Source organism: Photinus pyralis, unplaced genomic scaffold (assembly GCF_008802855.1).
Source record: "Photinus pyralis isolate 1611_PpyrPB1 unplaced genomic scaffold, Ppyr1.3 Ppyr1.4_LG1, whole genome shotgun sequence".
NCBI classification, from domain to species: Eukaryota; Metazoa; Arthropoda; class Insecta; order Coleoptera; family Lampyridae; genus Photinus; species Photinus pyralis.
This window is the reverse complement of record NW_022170249.1, coordinates 67,056,527-67,070,105: the sequence shown is the minus strand read 5'-3', so window position 1 is coordinate 67,070,105 and position 13,579 is coordinate 67,056,527. Positions and strand designations below refer to the sequence as shown.

The following is a 13,579-nucleotide window of genomic DNA, read 5'->3' as shown; positions in this document are numbered from 1 at the left end:
CGGCAGCGCCCGAGGGCGTGGGCCGATAAGGGCGACCCGGTGCGGGTTACGTTCCTAAACCTAAGGCCTACCTTTTGGTACCACTCGCAACCAAAAACACGCAAAACTTCAAAAAATCGTATCTCCGCTGTTTACCAGCCGATTTACTCCATTCTTGCACTAAAAAATTCGTCTTTTTAGCGCGCTTCCACCGACACTACACACAAAATTATCGCACTGCAACTTCCGCGTTTCTCAATATCTGAGCTTAGGAGCGCTTAAAAACACGTCCACAACGTTGAAAACCTCACGCGCGACTACGGCCGCTTACAAAAATTTTTTTATACATGCTGAAGTGAGAGATGGTGGAGTAGAAAATATTAGTTCGTCTTACAAGAGTCCAGAACAAATTATAAATGAAAGTCTTCCAAGCATAATAGAAACTACTGAAGATGATACTGATGATTTTATTTCCAAGTTTCTCACAGACCATGATTATGTGTTTAATTGCATTGTCTCCCTATGTTTTGGAAGTTGTTAAATACATTGCTGGTTTTGTCAGCTTCAATCTTGGACATAAGTTCAAATGTGAAAAATGCATTCCTTATTTATATGGACAGGAAGAAAATTTCTTAAATTCATTGATATACCAAAAAAGTAGAGGACGCCTGTCATATTCACTGCAACGCCTCATATCGACGGAGAAAGCATTCGTAGTCTCGGTGTGTCTCAGTCACACTACTTATTTTCCTCCTTATCGCAGGATCATTTAAGACGTTCTAAGACATTATTTGCTGTTTTTCTTCGTTTTATAACTATGGGTCGCAAATGCGTGGTTCCTAATTGTTCAACAGGCTACGAGAGTAACAATGAAAAGGTGTCTACATTTAAAATACCTGCAAATAGATTAGTTGAATGGTCTAAAGCAATTCCGCGAAAAGACCGCGAGTTAACGACTAAAGATTGTGTTTGTGCGAAACATTTTAATGCGGATGAAATTATATCGGAATTAAAAACGGATGCATACACGGTAAGTACTTATTTGATGTTACATACTGTTTACCTTTATGTATATGGGATTGTTACAACACTGCAGATAAAACTATTAGTTCCTAAATTGGTTAAAACGGCCATACCTTCCAAATTTCCGAACTGTCCAAAATATTTATCAAAGACTGTCGCTAAAAGACGCGACAAATACGACCTTACTTTAACAAAGAAGCAAAAATCTGAACAAGATCTGGAATTGGATCTGAAAGACACCAATTTCATGGAAATAGGTAATTTTCGAGGTAATTTTAGTATCTTATCTTGTTACCGCGGTATTGATCCGTGACTTTGATATACCTACCCATCGTAATTGTTTTGTATATTTTAGAGGACATTTCAGAAGCAACTACAAGCATTGCTTCTACAAGCTCGGAGATTTCAGCATTCCGTAGTTTATGGATTAATGAAAACTTAAAATTACCGTCCAAGTCATGGGCAATTCATTTTTGTTCCACTTTGGATAAAAATATGATCTGCTTAACTGAAATGAGTATCGTCAAAGAAAGTGTCATCGAAAGAAAGAAAATTGTGTATAGCAAAGAGAAAATTCAATTTTTCGTGTTTGGTTTCCCGGTATTAAATAATATGTTTGCAAATCCTAAGATCAACGTTCATAGTTTAGAGACAGTGGTTCTTGATTTTGATAAGATACGATGTTGTGAAGGAGGGATGGTTCTTTCGGACACACCGCCAAATTTTAAGCATGCAAAATTTACAATGGATACTCGTCTAAATGTATGGCGGCACATAAATTGTGAGTTATTAGAAAACGTTCAATCAACCCAAGAGAATTTCCGTTGTGTAAAATGTAAATTAATATATGCGGCTGTTCGTTGTTTTAATTATCGGGCAAACGCAAAGAGTAATAAATGCTTTTTAAACAGACAAAAAAATAAGAAACGCAAGGCCCATTTAAGGTTGAAAATGCGATTTTCTCGACTAAATGCAAAATTACTGGCCCTAAAGCAACAGTTCAAAGATACTGATGAAAACGCCGATTTAAAAAGAGTTGAGGATATGGATAATCTTCACTCTTCCCAAAAACTGCTCATTGCAGAATGTATTCGTCAGTGCAAATATCTCAAACCAACTTCTCGTCGGTATACATCAGACTGGCTTTTATTGTGTTTACTATTATACATAAAAAATTCCGCAAGTTACAACCTTGCGTTCAAACGAGATATTACCATTACCTGCGGTGTCAACCATTCGGCGATATCTTTCGAGAGTTAACATAAAATGTGGATTAGATGGATTTTTTTGAAGCATTTAAGAGAAGAATGGAAGGAGTAAGTAAATTCGAACGACATGGAATTTTAATTTTAGATGAAATGCAAGTAAGAGAAAGCATAGATTTAAACGTCAAAACCTTGAAGCTAGTTGGAGTACAAGATTTTGGATTTGGTAACACGTTTAGTGCGAAAACGGCTGACCAACGCGCAAATCACGCTTTGGTGTTTATGTTTACCTCATTGGGAGCTAAACTATCAATACCAGTTGCTGTATATGCTGCAAAAGGAGCCACAAAAGGAACTTGTTTAGCGGAGTTGATGTTAGCTGTTATAAGAAAATTAGAAAGATCTGGAGCAATTATTCATGGAGTTGTGTCTGATGGAGCGACTACAAATCGAAAAATGTGGTCAGAATATGGAATAACAGGAAAAGCGGACAATCCAAACAATAAGGTTTTGCACCCAATGGATGACAAGCGTTTCCTATATTTTTTTCTGACGCTCCGCATCTCATTAAATGCATTAGAATCAGGCTCTTGAATCAATCTAAACTTATCGTAAGTATAAGCAACAATTAAACTATTAGGTATGTTACAATACTTTTTAGATACCTGAAGGAGTTATTGAATGGCACTATTATACAAAATTGTATGAATTCGATACTCAGAAACTTAAAGGCAATTTACGAGTCTGTCCAAAGCTGTCGGAAGCTCATGTTCGACCATCGATTTTATTAAGAATGCGTGTTAAGTTGGCAAGCCAGGTAAGTTGGTACTTTTATCGCCTGTGCTATAATAACCAACCAATTTCAATATTTATTATAGGTGTTTAGTAACGCGGTGGCTGATGGTCTTGCATTTTACCAACGGAAAAATACCGAGTTCATGAATTGTACTGAAACTATAGCATTTACAAAGAGAATTAATGACCTTTTTGACGCTTTGAATCGTCGATATTCAGCAGAAGGAATACGGAAAGGTAGTAAAGATTTTGAGATTTTAACGCAAACTTTGGAGTGGTTAAATGTTTGGGAAAAAATGGTCGTTGAAGGTAAAATAAGAAAAGATGAATTCTTAACGAGCAGTACAGCAGAAGGATTACGCGTGACCATTTTATCGACTATTGAGCTGTCCACTTATTTGTTAGACTCTTGTGATTTTCGATACATTTTAACTGCAAAAATGAATCAGGACCCTTTAGAGGTAGGTATTTTATGCTACAAGGGTCATGTTTATTAAGTACTGCTGCACTATTCATTCTCTTAAATATTTCAGCAGTTTTTTGGGACCATTCGGCAAGCTGGTGGCGCTAATGACCACCCAACATTTATGACATTTCTTCAGCTGTACCGTTTACTTTCTGTGTACAAGATTTTTAAACCACCTGCATTTTGGCAACTGCACAGTTATAGATAGAACGTCAGCTCCAAAAATCAGTTTTGAAGACTTTAAAAATATATTTTCGGCACCTGAAATTGGACGACAAACACATTTAACTGCGATTAAAGGGAAAATAGATAATCTATTGCAACAAGATCAAGATACTGAGGCTGAGGATGTTTTTGAATATGTAAATCTACAGAATACCTTGAATAATGATGATACTAATTATTTATCCAAAATAATGGACTGTGTAGTTTACTACTTAGCAGGCTTTATTTCAAAAAAATTATTTAAATTAAGTCATTGTATCACATGTAAATCACTTCTTTATTCTAAGGAACAGATTTTTGATGATAACGCAGGCGAGTTGACACAACTCAAGTCCCGAGGATTTTTAAACCATCCAAATACTTCGATGTTCCAATTTTTGAAAGAAGGGGAGTCGATACTCATCACTCACATCAATTCTGTGGACGTTTTTGAAGAGACAGTTTCTAAAGTGTACGAAGTGGGACTTTCCTTTGCTTTTAATTGTCAGGAGCACAAAAGAGATATATTATCTCAGGCGCTGTATTTCTACATAATTATGAGAGTTAAACAGTATTATAAGCAAGAAGTAAGGAAATCGAAACCAAAATCTGCCATAAAAAGAAAAGAATCGCGGCTGCAGCAGAACTAAATACCTATTTTAAACGAAATATTTTGTAAAAACTGCGTATCTAGGCTATCTATCACTTAAACAAAAAGTAGCAGCTGTTTTAATAAAAAAAACAATTATTGCGTTTTTCCGTGTTGCGTATAAAGAATAACATTCCTTCAAAAGGATCGTGAGCGGTATAACGGTGTTTTCTATCATTCATTAAATACAATTAATGTGATACCATTAGGCCAAGTTATTTTTTTTTAGTAAATAACATTCATTCATAAGCTATTGTAATTAATTGTGAGTTAATGAGTACCCAATTAATTACCAAAAAAGGAGCTAATTCTCATAACGTCGCGGATAGTCAATGGGAGGCTAATGCGAGTGAGTGAGACACACCGAGCCAACGAACGCTTTCTCCGTCACCGCCCAAGCGTTGCAATAAGTTCTTCCTTACTAGGAAGAGATATTCCTACTGAGGAAAGGTAACCAATGTTTTCATACTCTAAATTTTCTGCAGCTTGAAGTGAATGTATCAGTTCACCATTTTCACTAAACCTTCGTTTGAGTTCTAACAACATAACGTCTAACACTTCAAAAAATACAGATTTTAGATTGCAAGAGTCTCTCGAAGCACCAGTTGTTTCCATAACGACACAGTCCTTTAGAGCGGAATTAACTTTTCTGCGTCGCTTATTTTCTACCGGTTCAGCTTCAGCCAGTGATGTATTTGTATTATAGTCACCACTGGTACAAATCTTCCATATTTCTTCAAACGTTGCGTCATCCCTAAACCCTTGAATTACTTCAATGAGCGAGTCGGTAATTCTTGCCGATTGTCGAAGATCTGTTTCGCGTGCTTGTAATAATTTGTCTGCAGGTTCCAAAGCATGTAACACTTTATTCATAAAAACCGCACAAAATTTAAATGGGCGCATTGTAACAATTCTTTGCAAACCAGTAGCCTCAGCAACTTTGTCTCCTGGAAAATCTTTCTTACCAATAGCTTCATTTAGACAGTTTACGATTTCTTTATAGTTATTGCAGATTACACTAGTCACATGTAAATGGCCTGACCAACGTTGCTCTAAAAGTCGACTCAAAGCATGTCCTTTGTATAACTTGGCTACGCTACTTTGTTTAAGAAAGTGATACAACATGGTACACTGATCGAAAAATTGTTTGATTGTGGGAATATCAATAGACTTGATTAAAACCAAGTGAAGCCTATGATTTGAACAATGGACATAAGGAATAAAACGATTTAGTTTTTTTTGAATTCGCGCTTGAACACCCCCATTCTTTCCACTCATAACTGACGCTCCATCAAAGCACTGTCTAAGCAGGCGGTCGCTACTTATTCCATATTCTTGGAGAGTATTTAAGGTCAAGTTTGTAAAAGTCTCGGAGTCCAAATCTTCTGTAGTTTTGATGCAGAGTATGGATTCCCAAACTTTACCTTCTCTTACATATCGAATCCCAATTGCTACATTTTCCCTATTGTTTTTATCTTTCGTCCCATCTTCAAGTAAAGTAAACCATGGAACATCTGCATTATTAATATCGTGTATGATGCTATCACGAACGCATTCCGCCAACACCTCTATGACATCATTTTGTATTTCTGGACACAAATACGTGGCATTTTTGGGCATTTGATTGTGGCATTCAAAAAGTGTTTGGTCTTTTTTTAATGTAAATTTAAATATATTTGTAAATAAAGATTTTTCTTCGTGTTCGTCAATATCGTAAGTACCCCTCATTGGTAGTTCATTTGTAGCTAGAAGCTGTATTATTTCGGCGATGGAACTGATATAATACCTATTACGTTCTAGAACATTTTCATTCACTAAAGTAGAAACAGATTTTCCCAAAGACTCCCTAGATTGTTTTTCTGCCCATTTTGACATAGCTTGAATATGAATTTTAGCTGAATTGTGCTTTGCTAAACCTTTGAAATTGTCGAGAGCATGCTTCCAGTTCCGAAAACCACAAGTACCAAAAGTATTGTCTTTTGTAGTACTACCCATCATAAACTGCCTACATGCATAGCAGTATGCAGAATCAGTAACACTCGAGTATTCCAGCCACTTATATTTCGAATACCATTCTTTCCTAAAAGTCCGACCAAACTTATCTTTGGGATATATTGCTAAGGAAAGTTGAACAATATCCATACCTTGAGAAGCTAAATCTGATGGAAACGGCAACTGCTCCTGTACCTGTTTGTTTTGTAATGTCGATGATGGAGGCAACTGGAATGGAAAACTTTCACTTTCACCGCATACAAATGTTGAAGAAGCACTTGAAGTGTTTTCACCCGAAGTGTTTTGTTGTTTTCTAATGATAAACTTATCCATAGTTCACAATAATAACAAAATTGTATCTTAGGTAATTAGACAAATATAGCACTATCAAAAAATGTCACCACAGACGTTAACTGAGCGTTTAAATAACGGCAGAGACGAGACTACTGACTAGACTCTATAAATTAATTTGACCTTGACGTATCGGTTATCGTATATTCGTTAGCTCATTCGTTTGCGGCGCCTGCGGCTGCGGCCTGAACACTCAAACACTGCTGACTGAACTGAACAGCAACCAGTAACTAATACGAGACGTTAAAATTTTTCGTAGTTTCGCCTCGGTTCGGTCTTGCCGTTTATGTTTGGAAATCAAATTTACGACCGGTTCTCTTAATTTAATCCTCATTTGTCGCTAATACTTGTACCCAACGCTGCAGGTATATTACATTTGAAGAAAATGTAGGAATTATCTATTATCCTGCTTGCCTTTAACTACTTAATTTTATGACAATTCTCTATTATTGTAGTCACGTTTGTCCCTCTTTACTTAAGCAACCAAATATTTTTAAAGTAGATCTCTCCTTATTGTTTTTCAATTTCAACTGGTATTGTGATAATGTGATTGTGCTATAAGTTACGTCATAATTGAAGGGGGGCGCTTAAAGTCTCTAGGGGGGGCTCAGCCACCCCTGCCCCCCCTCTGGCTACGGGCCTGCTTGATACACAACCTGATAAGCGAAGAATTGCTGTCTTACTAAACTTAATTGGTGACGAAGCTTTGGAAGTTTACAACACGATCAAAGGTAATACTACAAATACTTAACTTAAAGATGTTTTAGCCAAACTAGAGGAATATTGCAACCCTAAGAAAAATGTCTTGCATTCACGCTTTATATTCAATCAAGGTAATCAAAAGGAAGGCGAGCAATTTAATTCGTTCTATACTGATGTCAAGGTACTAATTGGAGCCTGCGAATATAGTGATGCCGACGAAATACTTCGGGACAAACTTGTTTTCGGGTCAACCAATCAAGATGCAAAAACTAAATTAATCAAAGAAAGGAACCCTAAGCTAGATGAGGTGGAAAAATCTCTAAGATTGGCAGACATAACGGACATACAAGTTCAAAATATCTTATCAATACAACCGAATATCCACTCCACCGTTACGAAACAAATCAGACCGAAAGCCAGGCCAAGTTTTATCAAAAAGACTGACATTTGTGATAACTGATAAGTGTGGTCTCACTCATTTTAGTCTATAGTAATATGACTATTTTTGAGAAAATGTTTCTATCGTAAAAGTGATGAAGTTGACTTTCAATGTCTACGGCCGTTGTTAAAGATGACAATCGTCGTGGTGGTGGTGCGAATTTATGTCCTAGTTTTAGCAGGTTGTCTTCTTCGTTGGTAAGTTGCAGGTTGGTGAGGTTGTTGGATTCTGTTGGGAAAGGATGAGGGGGAGGATGAAAGTGTGAAGGACTTGGTTGTTGTAGGGTGTTTTGATGGGTATTTTTATTGTTGTTGTGTGGTTTTTTTTGGGGGTTCACATTTAACTTGTTGCTCGATCTTCTTTCAGTCTTTCTACTCTAGTCTAGGCGATAAAGACATCTAACTGGACATTTTGAGGTGGAAAAGAAAAAATTGGTGGAATATGTTCAGTTAGGTGTCAGAAACAACATATTAAAAATCCCACCCTCCAGACCCTGTGCTAAAGGCTCCAGTCACCCATGATTTTCGCGTCCTTTTATGAATTTTCTAGGCTAAGAGGTACACCTAGGCTAACTTCAGAGTATCTACCTTATATGAAATTTCACGAGCATTTTCAGATAAAAATATTTCATCTAGTCCTAAAGGTCGCGATATATTTGCAAAAAACACGAAAATTGATGATTTTCGCCTCTTTTATGAATTTCCTAGGCTATGAGGTAGACCTTGGCTAACTTCTGAGTATCTATGTGCGGTTTGATTGATAATAAATTTTGCGTAAATTTGAGCACGCACTTACCTTTTAGCGGCAGTAGAGGGATGGCGGCAGTGGCGTGCAATACAGTAGCGTAGCGGTGCGGCGATAGATAAAAAAGGTGGCGTAATATTGCATCGGAGTATATCGTAGCACGTTCACAATAATTCTGTCTCCTTCCCATTTCCCCTTCGATGGATTTGTTTGTCCGCATGCGTAAAGTGACACGCTCAAAATTTATATGCGTTACTATTACGTTAATTTACATTAAATTAAAAGAAACTGTATATCTGAATAAACAAAATATTAATAGAAATTTCTTCCGATCTGAAACTGATCCCGACAACAGAAAAAATAAATGAATAATAAGAAATAAGAGAAACCTTTTAGCCATAAACGTAACAATCTACCTTGTATGAAATTTCACGAGAAATATTTTCAGTCATAAGTATTTCATCTAGACCTCATAGATCGCGAGGTATCAGCCAAAAAGGGCGAAAACACGGTTTCTTGGGGGTGGTGGGGTGGATGGAGCCTTTAGCACAGGGTCTGGGGGGTGGGATTTTTAATATGTTGTTTCTGACACCTAACTGAACGTATTCCACCAATTTTTTCTTTTCCACCTCAAGATATCCAGTTTGCCAATTTTACAGTCTCTATCGCCTAGACTACTCTGTCAATATCATTATCAAACCTCACGCAATCAACAAGGTTTCAGACCTTCTCCTTGGCATTGTACATCTGAATACGTCTCGCCCAGTGCCGTTTGTCGCAAACAATCCCTCTATACTCTCCCTTTCCGCCTTGAAACCTTCAGTATATGTAAGTAAACCCAAAAAAGCTCTCATCTCTACGGAATCAATATCTTTCAATGTTGGGTGATCTGGTCTCTTGTATTTTATCCGTAATTGGGAAACTTTCGGTTTGTACATCGAATAAGCTTGTCCACCATAGCTTCACTAAACAATAAATCCCACACTTGGAGTGGACTTTCTTGATAGACAGGCTCCTCTTCTTCCTCTGAATCTTCACTTGCATACTGTTCGGATTCTAAATCATGTTCGCTGTCAATGATGCAGCTTTCCTCCTCTCGCTGATATTATCGTCTTCTTCCAGTTGTTTCGCGCACCACGCTTCAAATCTTGGATCATCTGGATGCATGCAAAATGGTCCTGCATTCTGCAACATTTTGAATTAAAAGTAAACTACAAAAAATCTATAAATAGTGCGGAAAGCAGCGCATGCACATTCAAGTCAGTACGCGACTTAACACTCACACTATCACGCGGTACGTGATACCGTTTGCGCCAAATGTCACTGCTATATTGCACGTCCGGCACGCTGAAAATCAACCACTTGACTAATTTATGCATCGTCATAAACTTGAAAGGTGCTGAGGTGCGCGGGGTACAGAAGTAATGCTAACAAAAGATGTAAGCAAAAATGAAATCATGGCGGTATATGAGACCCCTTGGTAGCGGTTAAAGGTTAAGCTTCTAGAATCTGAAGGTAAACTAGTATCAAATTTTTTCATCAGTAACAATTCATTCAACGCATGGCAAATCTGAAATTTAATTGCCCACATAGCTAATAAGACTTGAAAAGATTGAGTATCACTTGTATTAGGATTGTGTGAATGGCTTGCTCATTTTCCTCCTCCTTCCTAATTCCGTAGTAGAATTGGTATCATGAGAACTTGAATCACAACTTAACTGGGCAATCTCATAGATATCAAAGCTATCGCTTTGGTTTGGACTTTCAATATTATTTGAAATAGTTGCAAAACAATGATACGGCGTATTACTAAGTGTATTGATGATAGCATTACTCCTTTTTTAAGCTTGCTGATAAAACTTACGGTACAAGTTGTATTTTGGCATGACGGGTAACACTGAAAGCAAAATATGTGTAAGGTATAGGTACTTACTTCTATCTCAAATTGAAAAATCCTCGGAAAAATCACAGAAAAATACGGCTACGGTAGCCCCGTGCAGAAAAATTCCATTTCACTTAAATTAGAATTGAATAACATGCTGAGGCATGGAATTGTAAAAAAAGTAAAGGAACCTACTGAATTTGTCAATCCAATAATCTTAGTAAAGAAACCAACAGAAAAAGCATACAACTAAAATTTCGCTTTCTTCGCTTTATCACTAGCAAATGTCTGAACCATTTCCCTTAAGCTAATATTGTTTACTAAATCTTGTTCAATTTCTATAATTGCAAGATTTGTCAAACGTTCTTGCGTCATCGACGATAGCAAATAATTTTTTATAATTTTCAATTTGGAAAAGGACCGTTCTCCTGTAACGACGGAAATCGGCAATGTTAACAGTATTCGTAATGTAATAGCGGTGTTAGGAAATATCAGAAGATTTTTTAAAATAATTAAGTGCTTGTAGAGGTTCGGGATTGGCTTGAAAATGAAATTTAAGATGTATTAATTCTTCGCTCATGTAATTTTTCAGTGTGGTGGTTTCGTGCTTCTCAATCAGACCAAAAATATCGCAAAACTTCATGAATACTGGTGCTTTATTCAACATCATTACAACGAATGAATTCCCCATACATAGAATAAACAAAAATGCGATTGCGCATAAACATAAACTCAACTATTCGTAACAGCTCAATTCTAGTGCGTCCACATCAGATTCTTTTCTTAAATTTGTCAGACAGTGGTGTAAGTAAATCCAGGCAGGCAGTGTCTTTTATTGATTTATCGTCCATGCTATGAAATTCATGCATAATTGCAAAATTATTTACATGTTTTTGCAATTGACTATATCGTTCTTTTATAGAATTTATTGTTTGATCAACTATCGTAAAATAAAAATTCACCTTAAAATTGATTTTTGGGTCTACTATTTGTTCGTTGGGTGCCTTGTAATTAAATCGCCGCTTATTCCGTCGAATTCGGACCAAATTTTGAAACTCAAAATCTCCTATCTAACTCTTCTTTAGCGTATGATTCAGCACTTTGGATAAATTCTTCGCAAGTTTCCTCGTTTTGTTTACTTTCATAATAAATCTTGTAAATTTTTCAAAATATTGCTAAAAGTGCTTAAATTCGTATGGGAATCTTAAAGCATTTTGCTAATAGAATTAATTTTAGACAATACATATATCAAATAACAATGGATCGCACAAATTTAAAAGAATTAATTTTATTGACTAATGATTTGAGCTAAATGATTAGAATTTGCATCTCTGGAATGATCATTTATAATTGCTACCAAGCTATCCAACTTGAGTTTCGCATCGAGCAGTCGTGTCTTCACAAACTCCAGGGTAATATCGTTACGGTTTCAATCGCTGTCATTACTGTATCGTACTTTTCTGGCATGGTTAATCTTAATAGAAGATGCTGCTTCTAGCTCTCTTAGTAGGGCTTCCACTTGTATGAAATGGTCTTGTAGGTCTTCAGACGTACATTGTAACTTCAAAAGCTTCTTTATAATAAATAGTTTTGAAAGAGTGCTTTTTCTTTCAAATACATTTTGCAGTGACTTCAGCATAGCGTGGGAAGTCAGTCTTTAACGTACTCCAAATATTTATCAGAAATGCACTGTACTATCAGGCACTTTGCTTTTGTTTCCAACTTTTCATGTGTCCCTTTTTATTCTGCAGGCATCGCTAACACTTGTTCTTCGGTTTTCTGTACAGCATTGTTGCAACCTTCCTTTTCCAGTAACACATCAACACGGAATTTCCAATTTGAGTAGTTTGTGCTTGATAATTGCCTTTATAGCTCGGCGTGTTTTAAACACCGATTCTGATGCAGGTAAATAAAATAGTATATTAAGATACAAGTGTATAATCAAGTCTTTAAAGCACGCGCAACGAGTTTAAGGGCACGACGCAAAGCGGAGTGCCTTTAACGTTTCAAGTGCTTTAAAGACCAATTATACACGTGTATCTTATAGTATTTTTTATTATACCTGCAGTATAATTTAAAAATAGGAAATACAATGAAGTCATATTGACGTTATACTCGAATACATGTCTAATTAAGTGGGCTGGGTGTTCGTAATTTCACGATTGCCATGGAAATGTCACTTGACGTTTGCTTATAAAAATCATCGTCTTTGTGAATTAAACGATTTCCGTTGAAAAAGATAATACACCGTCCATTAAATCGATTGTTGTAAAATCTAAACAAACGTTGGTAGGTGTAAAATCCAACTCCAGTAAAGCCTATTATAAAGAATATGAAAAGTTGTTTCCATGGATGAATAGGAAGTTACTTACGAATACAGTCTTAAATGCATCCATAATGCTGGCATATATGAAGGAAATGTCAAAGGTATTTAAATCTTCTATATTTTGGTGCATTCATTCAAAACTTTAAAGCAATGCTGCGATTAAAAAGTGGAACAGATTTGGAAGCATACCCTAAATTACGCGCGTTTGTGAAAGCTTCAACCAAAGGATAGGTACAAAAGCCAAAGAAATGTTCTGCATTTACAGAAAGCGACCTAAGAGGATTTTTTATTTCATCCAGATGACAGTTTCAAAAGTCATACTTGAAGTATCGTTACTTAGCAACTTTAAAGCACGTGTGTTTTAAAGGCCCTTTTTCGCACGCATTTGAGTGTTTAAAACGGAGATTGTGATTCAGGTATAATAAAAAATCATTTATGTCTTACTAACCTATCATAGCACATTCTATATCTGTGATACGCGGGCATAAAGTACCACTTTATGCCCTAGGGCATTAAGTATCACCATAGTAACTCATTTATACTTAATGACAAAACGAACAAATATTTGCAGGTCATTGAAAATTAGAAACGTCAATTATTAATTGTCATTACCTACTAAATCACAAGATTGACCTTATTTCGAATAGTTTCTGGAACTTCTTGCTCATTCACGATAAATTGAATTATTTAAAATTACGTTTGACGTTTGGATGGTTTCAATCACATTAACAAATTTGAACCACGCATACTCGATCAAACATAATGAATTATTTTGTAAACGAATTTTGACGAAGAAAACTATTTGTAAAACATAAAATTGTG

The 13,579-nt window shown here is 36.2% G+C and overlaps 1 protein-coding gene across 1 annotated transcript; it reads right to left on the bottom strand.

Moving 5' to 3' along the window:
• Positions 1-4,708: 4,708 nt before the first annotated feature.
• LOC116166199 lies at positions 4,709-5,941 on the bottom strand. Its single transcript, XM_031481067.1, has one exon. The coding sequence runs from the start codon at positions 5,939-5,941 to the stop codon at positions 4,709-4,711; it is 1,233 nt and encodes a 410-aa protein (XP_031336927.1).
• Positions 5,942-13,579: the final 7,638 nt, after the last annotated feature.